The sequence below is a fragment of the Perognathus longimembris genome, chromosome 21 (assembly GCF_023159225.1).
Source record: "Perognathus longimembris pacificus isolate PPM17 chromosome 21, ASM2315922v1, whole genome shotgun sequence".
NCBI classification, from domain to species: Eukaryota; Metazoa; Chordata; class Mammalia; order Rodentia; family Heteromyidae; genus Perognathus; species Perognathus longimembris.
This window is the reverse complement of record NC_063181.1, coordinates 45222533-45238088: the sequence shown is the minus strand read 5'-3', so window position 1 is coordinate 45238088 and position 15556 is coordinate 45222533. Positions and strand designations below refer to the sequence as shown.

Genomic DNA, 15556 nt, shown 5'->3' with positions numbered 1-15556 from the left:
ACTGATGAACCAGTGTTTTGTGTGTTTTTTATAGTTTGACAACCTAAATGCCGCCCATGAGACCTCTAAGTTGGAAATCGAAGCTAGCCACTCGGAGAAAATAGAATTGCTAAAGAAGGCCTATGAAACCTCCCTTTCAGGCAAGAATTACTTTTTTCTATTTAAACTGAGAATGAGGTAATAGAAAAGCATGCCATTTTTCAAAGTGGAAATGACTCATAACTTTCCCCTCCAGAGAATGCCCTATGGTATTAGTTTGGGGTGTTCTTCATTGCTTTTTGCATTGTCCATTGTTAATGGATGCCCTTTTCCCCAAGGATACAAACAAGAGTTGGGTATAAATGCCAGTCTTTTAGGAAATAGGATGAACTTTTAAAGATTTTAAAGGCCCTTTTGGTATTGAGGGCCACGATGGTGGTCGTTAGTATTTCAGGTTCCTGGGAAATTGAAGGTGTTTGTGTCCCGGCCACCATGAAGGAGCCACACTCAGTACAATCAGTATTCTTAGTACACACTTGTACAATGGTACACTAGCACCATGGTGGAATGCAGATGGCTGTTGTTAGATAAAGAATCTTTCATTATTACCCATCACCATTGGAGGGTTTCGCGTAGAAGGGAAAGAACCAGAAGCCATTTTTTTCAGAACACGGTCAGCAGTGCTCTGGAAGTTGCATTTACAGAGTGGCATGGGATGTATGGTAGAAATGGAGTGTGTGAACTTTAACAAGGCCTTCTCTCATCAGGAAAATACGTGACGTCTGAGGGTGACAGGGAAAAGTAGACATTAATAAACAACATTTCCCTTCATTCAGCTAGGAATGAGCTTCATTTTAGACTTCTTCATTCAGAAAGAACAAATTGAAGACAGCCTAGAGGCTCCGTATCAGGAGCCTGAGGCCCATGTTTGGAGACTCTGCTCTTCACCCTATGTTTTTTCTGGTGCTGGTCCTGGGGCTTCAACTCAGGGACTGGGTGCTGTCTCTGAGCTCTTTTTGTTCAGGCCTAGCACTCCTGAGCCACACCTGAGCTGCAATCCAGTTCTGGCTTTTTTGGTGATTAATTGGAGATAAGAATCTCATGGACTTTCCTGCCTAGGCTGGCTTTGAACTGCAATCCTCAGATCTCCGCTTCCAGAGTAGCTTGGAGTAGAGGCTGAGCTACTAGTGCCTGACTCGTCCTGTGTTTTCTAGGTTTCTGTCCTCTGAGCCTCAGTGCTCCCAGCTATACAGTGGGCAACTCATCCCTGCCCACCATATAAGGAGAGGTTGCTTAACTTACAAAAGTCATAATTTTACCATCCCTTCATTGATGCATAACAATTGTGGGGTGATCTCACAAAAATGGTCTTAATGAATATTGTTGCCTATGTTATGTCCCTTCTTTCCAGAAATCAAGAAAAGCCATGAAGTGGAAAAGAAATCACTTGAGGACTTGCTTTATGAGAAGCAGGAATTGCTAGAGGTGGGTGAATCTCAGTACTTCCCTTACCCCCAAAAACTTCCATCGCAGCAGATGTCTGTGTGGGCTGGCCTTTTCTCTCTGTCTCATTTATGGTATTTATGCTCCACATGCTATTGTTTGTGTTTTAGAAACAAATCAATGATCTGAAGACTGAAAATGATGCTCTAAATGAAAAGTTGAAATCAGAAGAGCAAAAAAGAATATCAAGAGAGAAGGCAAATTTAGTAAGTTATGTCTTCGCATGCCTCTGAGTTTCTCTTCTGTTCTGTTGCCTTTTAAACTCAACTAAGTGTTCAGCAACTAGGAAAATAATCCAAGATTATTCATGTCAGGTGGTGGTGTTTGTTCAAACTGTATGAGTTTCTTTGTTTACTAGTGTCTTTTTTTTTTTTACATCCTACTACATACTAGCCTAGAAACAAAATCCTATTTGGAGTAGTTTGAGCAAATATCTGTAAGAAAGTTACAAAACTCAATCAGAGTCAGTTTTTTTTTCTTCTTTTGTGAGAGTCATGGGGCTTGAACTCAGGTCCTAGACATTGTCATTGGGCTTCTTTTGCTCAAGAATCATGCTCTGCCACTTGAGCCAGAACTGACTTCCAGCTATTTGGTAGTTCACCGCAAATAAGTCTCTCTCAGACTTTCCTGTCCAGACTGGCTTCGAACTGCAATTCTCAGTTCTCAGCCCCCTGAGTAGCTAGGATTATAGGTGTGAGCCACCTGTGCCTGGCTAGGATCAAGGTTTTACCCTTTATCTTACCTTAAAAAAAATAACTTCCCTGTTGTTAGATAATTGACATGCCCACTTTAAAATGTAAAGATTTTAGTGTACTCAAGGCATTGCTCTTTGCTTACCAGTAACTAAATCCAGAACATTATTTTTTTTGGCCAGTCCTGGGCCTTGGACTCAGGGTCTGAGCACTGTCCCTGGCTTCTTTTTGCTCAAGGCTAGCACTCTGCCAACTTGAGCCACAGCGCCACTTCTGGCCTTTTCTATATATGTGGTGCTGGGGAATCAAACCCAGGGCTTTGTGTATACAAGGCAAGCACTCTTGCCACTAGGCCATATCCCCAGCCCCCAGAACACTATTTTTACCCCAGAAAGAAACCCAAACTCATTAACAATCACTCCTGCTTTCCCCCAAAGCCCCATCACTAAGCCCCCACAAGCTGTCTACCACCACTGATGGCTTATCCAGACATTTCATATAAATAATCATACCATAAATATGTGGCCTTTATGATTGTCTTCTTCACATGTCACGGTATTCTCAGTGTGTGTCAGCACCTTGTCAGTTTTTATGGATGAAAAATACTTCATTGTGTGGGTAAATGTCACTTTTGAAAAACTTCTCAAGTTTCTCTTGAAATGTGTATCCTGGTTCTGTTGCTCTCCATTCCCTTTGATAAAGAAAAACACACACAAAACAAACCAAAAAACCCACTATATTTTTCTTGTTATTTTTGTGATAGTGCTGCACTCTATGTACTTGTGTCCTGAGACTGAGAAGTAGAGCTTTCCACTGTAGGCGATCAGTTGCTTGCAGAGACATTTTTTTTTCTTCTGGGGATCTCATTGGGTAGCCCTCTAAATAAACATTTGTTAAAATCAGTTGAGATCCCCTTCAAGGAAATTTCAGAGTCCCTTTCTAGGAGATTCTTAGGAACTGTTAGTGATTTCCAAAGAAATGTAGCGTTATGTGCTGAGGGTAGGACCCCAATGATGGCTCAAGGAATAAGTTTTAAAGAACTTGGTAGAACACAATGGTGGTTCTACTGATACCACGTTTAAAGGCTAAAGAAGAAACAGAGGAATAGTAACACGTAGTGCCTTTCCTGTCAGCATTGGAGATTGGGAGTAAAGGTAAGTGAAGTCAGGAGGGATAGGCTTGCAGAGAAGGGGATAGAGGATCTGGGTGTGGTGGCTCAAGCCTGTAATCCTAGCTACTTCGGAGGCAGAGATTGCAGGATCATGGCTGGAGACCAGCCCAGAAAAGAAGTTCACAAGACTCCATCATAACCAATGGGCTCACATCTGTTATCCCAGCTGTAGAGGAAGCACAATGGCTTCCTCCCTAGAAGTAGGCCCACGCTAACATAGAACCGTCATAACCATCTCCTAAGTGAAAGACTCAGAAGATTATTTTCCTATCCATTGTCTTCCAGAGAAAACATCATGTATCTATATCCATATCCACCCATCCTTATACTGTCCTTGCCTTTCAGAGCAAATATTGGCTTTCTTTAGAGATAATCATTGTTCCATTTTCCCACCATAAACCAGTTTCGCACTCATAAGTTGTCTAAAGTTCACCCAGAGGTCTGTACTGTGTATTGCAAGCCATCATGTTGTTCTTGTTTCTAACAACATATTGGATGCCACCAGTATTTTTCCCATATTAGGTTACTGACAAACAAGACGCATATTTCCCACAATTTAACCAAAATCTTTGAGATTAAAAGTGAAACAACTGTAAGAAGCCAATTAGTTTTGTTTAATATGGAAATTGAACCCAAGATTCCTATGTGAAATTATTTCTTTTGTTTATCTTCCCTATGGTTTAGACTCTGTTGTCACTATGTTTGATTCTGGTTCCCTAAGTATTTTATATAAGTTTGTCTGAATTAGGGAAGGAAAGGGGAACATCAAAATGGTGAGACAGGGGACTGGGGATATGGCCTAGTGGCAAGAGTGCTTGCCTCATATACATGAGGCCCTGGGTTCGATTCCCCAGCACCACATATACAGAAAATGGCCAGAAGTGGCGCTGTGGCTCAAGTGGCAGAGTGCTAGCCTTGAGCAAAAAGAAGCCAGGGACAGTGCTCAGGCCCTGAGTCTAAGCCCCAGGACTGGCCAAAAAAAAAAATGGTGAGACAGAGTAAAAGGCAAACCAATGTAATAGCAATACTTACAAGACAATCGGTTGTAAACCAATTATACAGCTTGTGGTGGGGGAGACTGGGGAAGAGGAGGGTTGGGAGAAAAATGAGGGAGGAGGTAACAAGTTTAACAAGAAATGTACTCACTACCTTACGTATGAAACTGTAACCCTCTATATACATCACCTTGACAATAAAAATTTTAAAAAGAATATGGATGATGTGATTGTATGAAGTAAGAGTATTATCTTTTCCAGAAGAACCCTCAGATTATGTATCTGGAGCAAGAACTGGAAAGCCTGAAAGCTGTGTTAGAGATCAAGAATGAGAAACTTCATGAACAGGACATCAAGTTAATGAAGATGGAGAAGCTGGTATGTTTCTTCTGCATGTGGATTGAGGCTCTAGCAAGGTGGGGTTTACCTGTGAAACAGGGATGGAGTTCTGGCCGGTAAAGTTGTAGAGTTGGGTGTACTCCTTTTTAAAGATATTTGGAAATCATACAGCAGTAAATGTTTGATTTGTTCTTCCAAGCTTGTTCAGGAGTCAGTGCTCCCATACAGTATGCTTATTTTTGAAACACTGTATAAAGTAGCACCCAGTCCTTAGAAAAATTAAAATCAAGCTCACCATATATTTTAATGGTTCTTGGAAAGCTTCATCAGCCTAAGGAAAATAAGTAAAAAATATAAAAGGCTTCACCATGAACTCAGGTGTATATGAAAATTCAGTTAGGTATATAAAACAGGATAATCTATCTAAATCCCCCATCTTTCTTCTTATAAGTTAAAATATAATTAAAAGAATTGGGGTTCTAGTTAGGCTAATCTAGTTGGCCAAATAGCAAGCACTGTGAAAAATATAAATAAAATTTTGTTTGTAGCCTCTAGGACAGAGAATGGGTGTCTGTGTGTATGTGACAAGTCTACCCAACCTTCTGTGTTTGAAACCTCAGTCTCAATCTTGGCCAAGCCCTGAAACCCAGCTGCTCCTAGCCAGGACTGCTGAAGTTGGCAGGCTTTAGCAAGGCAGCTTATTAAGTGATACCAGCCGTTGCTGTGCGTTGCTCCTGCCAGTGCCAGCCTCCTCGGTCTTCTTGTCTCAGCCCAATTGGGAATGACTCATCCTTGAATAAATGCCTCATTCAAACCCAGACAGTCCCGGACAACAGCAAGCATGAAAATCACTCTTGTCTGTTTGGCTTTTTCTTTGTTTGGAGGTGTGGCTTAGTTTGGTTTTGTTTGCAGCTTTAGTTTAAGGAGATAATGCCTAACCATGCTATGGCATTTCATCAAGAAGTCTTGATTTTTTTTTTTTGGGGGGGGGGTGGTAAGGAATCCAAAGATCTCCGGATTGCTAATGGGCTCACCTGTCATACCAGTTTCTGTTCTACCAGGTCAACAGCTCTGTTAATCAGGCAGTCGAGTGATGATTCAGATAACCCTGTTAATAACTTGTTAATAACTTGTTGCTCCATATTGCCATTCATGCAGCAAGATGCTTCAGAAGAACAAGTGTGGCAGTGCTCCTGCTCTAGAGTTACTAGCACATTAAAAAAAAAATTTTTTTTGTTGCCAGTCCTGGAGCTTGAACTCAGGGCCTGAACACAGTCCCTGACTTCTTCCCGCTCAAGGCTAGCACTCTGCCACTTGAGCCACAGCGCCACTTCTAGCTGTTTTCTATATATGTGGTGCTGGGGAATCGAACCCAGGGCTTCATGTATAGGAGGCAAGCACTCTCGCCACTAGGCCATATTCCCAGCCCCCACTAGCACATTTTAATAGCTGGGGATCCATAGCATACCATTTCTGTTCCTTGAATTGCCCAAGAGAGAGGGCAGTGGCAGCATCAGTTGTTGTGTGGGCAGGGGGATAGGTTCCTTTGATGACAGCCATGCCCATTGCTGCCTTATTTGTAAGAGTGTCAGGTCTTTGAAGATATTAAGGCATACTTAAATGCTAAGTCTGTCTGAGGAAGACACTGGTTTGAAAATGAAGTTTGCCAACTATTAGCTTTGTGACATAATTAGGTCTAGTTTCTACTTCTGTAAATGGACGGATTGAAGGAGATACTTTAAGGTCAATCACCACTGCTCTCTAATTCCAGGTTTTCTCCATCTCCTGCTTTTATCTTTATTCCTTTATAATTACTGAGCATTTCAAGGACTCCCTTTCTCTTTTATTCTGGAAAGCTATTTCACCCGACTGTCTTGTCCTGGGTGTCTTCTGGACAGGAGAATGTCTTACATTGATGAGCTGTGTTGCTGTAGTGACAGGGACTTAGGGTTAACTCTAGCAGAGTTGTTCTGTCAACCTCTGAAGCATGTCATCAAATCACAGAAAGTGAGCACTGGCTTTCCATCGTGTTCAGTGGTTAAATGTCTTCCAGGATCTTATCCTTTAATCTCTTGGCTGATTTGTTTTCTGTGAAAGTTTAGCCAGCAAGAGACTCAAGAGGGAGTCCACTTTGCGGAATTTTCTGTTTGATGCTCTATACAACTTGGGTGTGTCCCTTTAAGTGGCCTTGAGTAGAATTTTTTTTTAATGTTTTATTATTTATTTATTTATTTTTGGCCAGTTCTGGGCCTTGAACTCAGGGCCTGAGCACTGTCCCCGGCTTCTTTTTGCTCAAGGCTAGCACTCTGCCACTTGAGCCACAGCGCCACTTCTGGCCATTTTCTGTATATGTGGTGCTGGGGAATCGAACCCAGGGCTTTATGTATACGAGGCAAGCACTCTTGCCACTAGGCCATATCCCCAGCCCCTTGAGTAGAATTTTTTAAAAGCAGGGTGTAATATGTAGATTTCTCTGTTTTGCTGCTCTTGATGCCAGTGCATGAATATTTCACTATGCTAATAAGGTTTTCCTAATTAAATTCCTCCAAAGTGTGCTTGTGTCAGGCATGGGCTTGAAGAAATGAGGGAGTCTTGTTTTCTTATTACTGTTCAAATTGTTGTTGTGAAGGTGGACAATAACACAGCATTGGTGGACAAGCTGAAGCGATTCCAGCAGGAGAATGAGGAATTAAAAGCACGCATGGACAAGCACATGGCCATTTCAAGGTATTTTTCCTCTCATCCTCGAACATCTAGCATTCCTTTCTCATCACACTCCACCATGTACTCCCTGAGAGTACAATTCAAATGGACAGATACCCTTACTCCCATCCAGGAAATTATGATGGTGGCAGTTTATGCTTCTGCCAGAGTAGCTTTCTCCCCAATCCCTTGGGTTACTGACTGAGATTACTTTTGGAGAAAGCAACACAAACCCAAATGTGTAGGGGTTGTATACTATGTGGAGTATGAGTCTAAGTGAAAGCCCACTGTGCAATTGCCCCAAAAGTAGTGTTAGGATTTTTGTGGTTTTTAGGGGGAATGTTCAGGTTCTCCTTCCAGTATTTGAGTTTCTTGGCCAGATTAAAACATATAGTCCTATGCAGGGCTGTTCCTTCTATAAAGATAGGTTTGTGCACTTCCAATTTAAAATGCTTTCTTTTTGAGGTTTTGTTTTGTTTTTGTGCCAGCATGGGGCTTGAACGCAGTGCCTAGGCTTTATCCTTTAGCTTTTTCCACTTGAGGCACAGATCCACTTCTGGCTTTTTGGTGGTTAATTGGAGAGATGACTCTCATGGACTTTTCTGCCTGGACTGGCTTTGAACCATGTATCACATCTCAGCCCCCTGAGTAGCTAGGATATGCATGAGCCACTAGCCCTCTGCTTGTTATTGCTCAGACTCACCTCCACATGGTTTGTCTTTCATCTTTCAGGCAGCTCTCCACAGAGCAGGCTGTGCTGCAGGAGTCCCTGGAGAAGGAATCGAAAGTCAACAAGCGACTCTCCATGGAGAACGAGGAGCTTCTCTGGAAGCTGCACAATGGGGACCTCTGCAGCCCCACGAGATCCCCCGCGTCCTCAGCGGTTCCTTTCCAGCCACCCAGGAGTTCTGGCTCCTTCCCCAGCCCTAGTGTCTCACCCAGATGACGCTTTCCTCAAGCTAAGACTCCAAAGGCATCCGGATGCAGGTCTGCAGGACTGACCCTCCTAAGGACCATGGGAGCAAGAGCTATATTAGCTCTCCTGGAATTTCTGCAGGACAACTGGAAAACAACTACCCTATGGGCTACTTTTGGGATATGAACTCTGGGGGGTGACTTTTGATGTGGTCCAAAAGTCATCCCCCACCCCCCAATAGATTTTGGAATTGGCGTGGACATTGTTGCACAGAGCACTTAGGAATGAGAGAATCTTGTTTGTTGCCTTTTTCACCTAAGCATAAGGGGAAAAACTCTCAGGGGCCTATTAAGATTAAGATTTATAACCTTTATAACGTTCTTCACCACAGACACCTTTTCGTGATTTTTATTTCTGTTTGACTGGAGGGGGGCAGGGTATGAATGAAATGGATGTAAAAGTGTCACATGTCTGATGCAGCCTTCTTTGCTGAGTATTAAAAGTCAACAGCTCAATATCAATGGGTACATGCTAATCAAGTCCTAGTGTACACATTTCAACATAAGCCATAGAAGAAGCAATAGTTGCTTGAATTATATTTACTACCAACTCTGCTCGGCCTGGATATGGTGAGTAGAAGGTGCGAAAGAAAAAGGGTTTTTGACTCTTCAATGTCTGTCCATTTCTCTCTTTGGAGTAATTGTTAGCAAGTTTTCAATGTTCAGCTCTGTCAGTTGAAATTAGGTATTTTTTTTCATGTGACTATAATACTATATACTATGATCCATTTTCTCAGGCTATGGACAAATGTAGAACCCTAATTTTTCTAAAGATTAAAAATCTGTACAAAGAAAAAATACCTGTGGCAGGACCAATCATTGTTCTGCTTTGTTTTTACCATGATCTACACTATACTTGCAAAGTTAAACCATCTTCTCTCCCATCTGTCTCATTGACTCCTTTCCTTTCTCTGCCATCCACAGCCATGAAAGCAAACCTTCTACCTCCTACGTACTTTTCTCTGGGACATAGATAAAAGGAATATGCTTTTCCAGATGCAACTTCTCTTCATGGTGCTGAACCTAAATTCCAAAATAAATTAAGGCCTGGGACTGATGTTACTAATTTTGGAAAAAATTTTAGGGAAAATAAGGAGGAAAGTCACTGGCTAGATAGGATTTGGCACATGCTAATGAACAAAAGCCCTTAGATTAAGCCAGAGATGAGTTATTTGATAGAACAGTTTGGAGAGAATGCGGATTTGTTTGTTTTTGCCAGTCCTGGGCTTGGACTCAGGGCCTGAGCACTGTCCCTGGCTTCTTTTTGCTCAAGGCTAGTGCTCTACCACATGAGCCACAGCGCCACTTCTGGCTGTTGTGTATGTATGTGGTGCTGGGGAATCGAACCCCAGGGCTTCATGTATACGAGGCGAGCACTCTGCCACTAGGCCATATTCCCAGCCCGAGAATGCTGATTTGGGATGAAGTAAAATGGGAAACTGAGAAGTAACATATATCACTTTCTTTTGAGTTGTATTTGACTTTTTAAAACTTCTTGATACCTCCTCCAGTTGTAAGACTTTGGGTAAGGTGGAAGGACAGTTGTGGCTTCTTCCACTGCATGTGTCAACATTGTAATATCAAGTATTTTTTCTGAGTTTGATGATTATGCCCTAAAGAACAGATTCAGGAACTGGAGGTAGATATTCACATCATCATGTACATGTACCCTACATAACAAATTGGTATTCATGATGCATGTTTTTAATTAGTTGTGTTAGAAGTCTTTAACCTCCTGTAGTTATTGCACATGTAACCCTTCCATGTTTGCTTTTGATAAGTGGGAACTTAGGTCACAGCTGTCTCCTGGAACAGTTCTACCCATGCTTCCAGATTTTTCTGTGACATTAGCCAAAGTTGGGTTTGCCACTCATCCCAGAGCATGGTAAGTTTCATGCGATTTTCTGCTGTCTTCCATACTGTTTAGTTGTCTGGGAAATCTGGTAGCAATTAGTATAAAATGTCTTCAGAAGATGGAAGAGAACAGGAGAGAAGATAGGAACAAAATAGCTTTTTTAAATTCCCAAACCAAATGTTTTATATAGGTTGAAAATGTTGGCACATCATCAAAGTACAAATGTGTGAACTGTAGTTGTGTTCAGTTTATAGTGACGGACAGTGTATTTTAACTTTGATCAAATAAATAATGCTGGAGTCTTCATAAGGTTTGCAGCCTCTGACATACTTCATTCTTCCAAGTGTTGACCGCTGGGCTGTGAGGAGGGCTGTGAGGAGGGCTGTGCAGATGAAGATGTCTCCTAAGCCATTTCACAAGAATTTTCAGTGCAACCACAGAATGCATCATGGGTTGGAATTTGGTTCACAGAACTCCAGTGAGCTTGAGAAAAACTTTGGCTAGTTTTAATTTCTGTATAAGAGAAATGGGATGGGTGTGGTCTAAACATTCTTTAAGATAGGCCTTGATAGGGCTGGGGATATAGCCTAGTGGCAAGAGTGCCTGCCTCAGATATACGAGGCCCTAGGTTCGATTCCCCAGCACCACATATATGGAAAACGGCCAGAAGCAGTGCTGCGGCTCAAGTGGCAGAGTGCTAGCCTTAAGCAAAAAGAAGCCAGGGACAGTGCTCAGGCCCTGAGTCCAAGGCCCAAGACTGGCAAAAAAAAAAAAAAAAAAAAACAAAAAAGATAGGCCTTGATAAAGTAATTTTAGATTCCTTGATCTGCATCTATTTTGTTAAAGAAAATTAATGTCTACACAGTAGATAATCTCCAGCTAGCTATTTGTGGGTAAGTGGACACTTCAACATTTTACATCAGTACTAGGTATTGACCCAAATACTACTGCCAAAAAGTCATTCTGAACTTAAAAAAACACACAACCCATTTATTTTTTACAAAAACTTGCACATTTAATAGAAAATAGAAATGGTTATATAAAGTTGTTGACATGTGCTTTCTTTGTATAAAAGCTAGAAACACATGAATTGTAGACAAGCAATCAGAAAGCATGCTTTCTGTTAAAAAAAAAAAAAAGGTTAACGCTGCTATTAATAGGCTGACTTCCTCTTAGTCGGATGTCTGTCTGCATCACATGTCAGTGTGGGCATTGACACTGGCCTCTGGCAAGGCACCAATCAAGAACCCCCAAAGCGGACTGTGTGTACCAATGGGCTTTCCATCCATTCACCTACTTCTCTTTCTTTCCAAGTCAGAAGTCAACAGTGGTAGCCACTGTAGTTTGTCCTCGGAGATTCTGAGCAGTACAAATGTAATATCCTGCATCAATGGTCTCGAAGTCTTCAATGGTAATGACACTCTGTGAGAGTCTTGTGGTGTGTCCAAGCCCTCTGTGGACCAGCCTCCAGCTGTCTTGAATTGTCACAGGCCTTTCATCCTGTTTAACAACACCAAGACAGACTTAAGCACAAAGGACAAAGTGGTCCTGAACATCTCATGCACACAACCCTACTGTGTGTTCCGTGAAAAGCACATGTACACTATTTGGAATATGGCACCTCTGGGACTTTTTACACGCTGTAGCTGCATTTCCCCCCCAAGCAAGGTCTTGAGTTTCAGGATGCTCTTTGGGCTCTAAGTGGAGCTATTAAACCAAAACAAAACAAAAGTGCGAAGCCCATAGTACTCACTAAGTAAATATGAGTTCCTGGTAGTTCAAAGTGTCAGGCCTCAAGACTCCAGAGAAGGGGAATTTGGAGCAATAAAGAATAAGATGATCATGCCCTACACGATATGAGTTCCCTTTCAAGAAAGAGATGCAATCCACTTTGGTGATGTAAGCATAGTGTTTTCTGAATTTAATATGTTGATATTGTTCTGCTCATAAAGTACTCATTAGTCAAGTGTGGTGAACACTAGCAGGATGCTGGAAAATAACTGTTCCCTAAGGGATAGTTATTTTCCACCTGTCCTAGCTGCTTATTTGCAGATGACAAATCTCGTCTGGCAATGAAAGGATTATTCTATGTTGGGCAGCAGAACTATTTGTTTTAGTGAGCAGATCACGCACAAAGGCTAAATATTCTGTGGGTACTTTTATGGAAAGTCTATTTTTATGTGATCTCTGGCACATTTTTGACAGGGATTAGGGTTTTTCTATATACAATTTGGTGAGTATCTGTTCAAAACTGCTCAGCAAAAAACACACCTTGGCTAGAGAACACCGGGAATCCCAGAGGAGGTAAGATTAGCCTCTAGGAGACCCAGAGGACAGGACTGAAGATTGAGGTTGGTTGAGGGAGGGAGAAGTTGCCTCCTTTTGCCGTGGTACACTGTCTGAGCTTAGGAGTGGTGAAGGAAAACTTGGTAGGAAGAGGCACTCAGGGTGAATTGTCTAGGGGCGACATTCTACTTTTTGTCCTTAACAAAAAAATCCATTTGTAAATATACAGAAATATTGGAAAGAAATAACTATGCCCTGGCTCCTACCTCAGCTCCACTAATTTCTTACCTTCTGCCCTGGGAAGATCCACCTGAACTCCACTTCCACGTCAGGCTCACCAAGGACAGTGCACACCACACTGATGTCATCCCCACCTTTCACTTTGTTTGAGGAGGCCAAGATGGTGGTGGATGGAGGGCCACTGGGAACTGGAAGTAAGTGGGAAATGGTGAGACCCATGAGATGAAAGACAAACTAACATTCTTTCCTTGAGAGAACCATTTCTTCACACCCAGCACCAGCTGATGCCAGCCTACCCTGGTCTGACTTCCTTTGACCCCTCCCTCCCTCACCACCTGTGTTGTCACATGCTTGTGGTCAAGGCAGGAGCTAATAGGCCAGGGGTCATAGGAAGGAAACCAGAAAGCTAGGGGGGAGAGGAGTAGAACATAGGGAAGGCATCCTGATGGAGGTACGTGAAGGGTGGAGGTGGACAGACAGACGTGTGGGCATCTATCCTCAGGCTGGAAAGCACTAGATACGGATGAGAAGGATGTGTGCAGGGCAGGCACAAATGCCTCCATAGCATTTCAGGACCCCATGTATTCATACCACCCGTTCACTGAACTAGAGATTTTGATGGCAGCCTTTGCAAGGTGACGGAGTAGGAGCTGGGGCCACAGAAGTGAATGAGACAGGAGGACACTCAGCCCCGAGAGCCTGCGCTTAAATGGAGGGGACAGCCACTAAGACCAACTACTGAATGGTTCATTTAGAACTTTTTGTTAAGAGCCAAAAAAGAAAAGCCCAGAGTGCTCGGAAAGAGTGGAAGAATTCAAGAATGGCTTCCTTGAGGAAGCAAGAGGGCCCAAAAGCAGAGCAGCCTGCAGCAGACGGCCAGGAGGTGAAAGAACTGCCCCCAAGAGGGGCCTCTGTGCCCCAGGGACTGCTTAGGTGTGTGGTTTCCATCCCATTTACCAGCAGAGGACAACCATTTCTGGGCTTCAGCCTCTCTCCTGCTGGGACCGATCAGGTAAAGGAGAGGGAGGAGAGCTAGACTCCCTCCCACTCCAAGTCGCTGGCCTCCAAGGAAGCTTGCTGATGAGGAGCACAAGAGCAGGCTTTGAATCAAATGTGGGGTTCAAATATTAGCCCAGCATTCTTAAAAACCAACATGAGGCTTTCTCACTAACCCAAAGTGCCTGTGGACTTGAAACTGAACTTAGCTGTCCCTAGAGGATCTTAAAATAGTCCTAAGCAAGGAGTTTTAACACAGCAGAATTATGCAAGTTGTGACAGAAGGGAGGGATTTCCTCCTAGTCTTTCCTAAATGAATGCGCGAAATGAAACACCTCCATCAAATGGTCACACTCAAAACCAGTTCTAGTTTTTAACAGGGATTGGATCTTGTTTCTGCTAACCCTAACCCAGAAGAAAATGAGGCAGGTACCAATTTGAGGATTCCCAGTCTACTTGGAAATTGGACAAGACTGGAGGTGCGGGGAGAAAAACAAACCCCCAAACCAGGGACTGCTAGTCAGGAGAGGTTGGAAATCAGGGGTTCTGGTGATGTCACCTTCCCAGCAGCCCTCTGTGCTCCTGGTCTTGGCATAGACAAAAGCCAGAACTGTGTATCTTGGGCATTGTTTTTCTGGACAGGTGGGAGCAAAGTACAGAGGTCAAAAAGTTCAGGGCATTAGACAGCCATGGAGTGGAATACATGTGGGTGGGAAAGGAAGGAGAGATTTGAGAGTGACTGGAGGGTGGAGGTGAGGATCAGAGCCGAAGGGAAGTTCAAGCCTGTGGACAAAGCTGGGGTGAGTATGTCAGACATGTGTTAGGTTGTGACTGAGGGAGGGAGTGGGTGATGTGGTTAGTGAACAAGGCCAGTGACAGGACAGGAGAGAAAGCTGTTGGAGCCGCATGCAGGGCCACAGAAGGTGAGAATGAGCACTGGAAGGGGGAAGAGCACCAGAGGAATATCAACCCGGTGAGGGCACTCATGGTGCTCTTAGGAGACAGATTCTGGCTAAGACAAATTGCGAGGATGCTCTAGGGAAGGCTAGGGTCATAAAGGATTTGCTGATCGAGCTCAAGCAACAGGGTACAATGGAAAGATATGGAAGGGAGCTCATGTAAGTTTTCCATCAGGTCAATGCACAGGAAGCAGAATGTTCTAGAAGTGCAGTTGAAGGTGCCTACAAGACCAGCATTCTATGTCAGAGATCTGAGCACTGGGAGGAGCAGGCTTACCTTCTACGTACAGCAGCTGATACTTGACGGAGATCTGAGATTTGCCCCCAGCTTCCGCCTTGCAGTAGACCACCCCTTGGTGGTCAGAACGAGGCTGCAGATACACAAAGCCTCTCTTCATATCATAAATAACATCTGTCCCATTGGTAGGGACTTCCTTGGCAGGGAACTCCCTGTGGAGTGAGACTTTGGCTGACAGCACAGTCACTCGACAAGGAACCACAGCCTGTCTGTCGGGGTTCAGGTAGACAACTTCGAAATAACTGGGAGAAGGCACAAAGAGTTCCCCTTTCTCTGCAAAAGGAAAGATGCCGGCTCATTTATTCTGCAAAAATGTGGATACGTAAGACAAAAGATTCTTACACCCAGGCACAAATCGGTATGGGCATTGACAATGCTCTCAAGCTATTGGGTTCATGTAAGTTTTAGAAAGAGCTGGGCCTTTTCATGCTTTTCCTTTTTTTTAAAGGAATGACTTAGTTTGGATGTTGACTGTCTCCCAGTCCCTATCTTAAAGACCTGGTCCTCAGGGGAGCTTTTGGAAATGGGTGGAGGTCTGTAGGTCATTGGAGGCATGCTTGAAGGA

At 43.3% G+C, this 15556-nt stretch overlaps 2 protein-coding genes across 10 annotated transcripts in view; one reads left to right on the top strand and one right to left on the bottom strand.

Annotated features, from left to right (window-relative positions):
• Positions 1 to 9110, top strand: part of Mtus1 (microtubule associated scaffold protein 1) — a 157649-nt gene extending 148539 nt beyond the window's left edge. For 8 of the 9 annotated variants that reach the window (XM_048330560.1, XM_048330559.1, XM_048330564.1 and 5 more), the window contains 6 exons: positions 35 to 140; positions 1391 to 1464; positions 1593 to 1688; positions 4602 to 4718; positions 7309 to 7406; positions 8115 to 9110. In XM_048330560.1, the coding sequence (XP_048186517.1) occupies positions 35 to 140; positions 1391 to 1464; positions 1593 to 1688; positions 4602 to 4718; positions 7309 to 7406; positions 8115 to 8328 (705 nt within the window). In that variant the 3' untranslated portion in view covers positions 8329 to 9110. The remainder of the gene's footprint in view (positions 1 to 34; positions 141 to 1390; positions 1465 to 1592; positions 1689 to 4601; positions 4719 to 7308; positions 7407 to 8114) is intronic. The other variant, XM_048330563.1, reaches the window with a different exon arrangement.
• Positions 9111 to 11002: 1892 nt separating this feature from the next.
• Pdgfrl (platelet derived growth factor receptor like) overlaps positions 11003 to 15556 on the bottom strand; it is a 61492-nt gene continuing 56938 nt past the window's right edge. The window contains exons 4-6 of the mRNA XM_048330779.1: positions 14971 to 15264; positions 12787 to 12926; positions 11003 to 11712 (exon numbers count right to left, since the gene is read on the bottom strand). Coding sequence (XP_048186736.1) covers positions 11527 to 11712; positions 12787 to 12926; positions 14971 to 15264 — 620 coding nt within the window. The 3' untranslated portion in view covers positions 11003 to 11526. The remainder of the gene's footprint in view (positions 11713 to 12786; positions 12927 to 14970; positions 15265 to 15556) is intronic.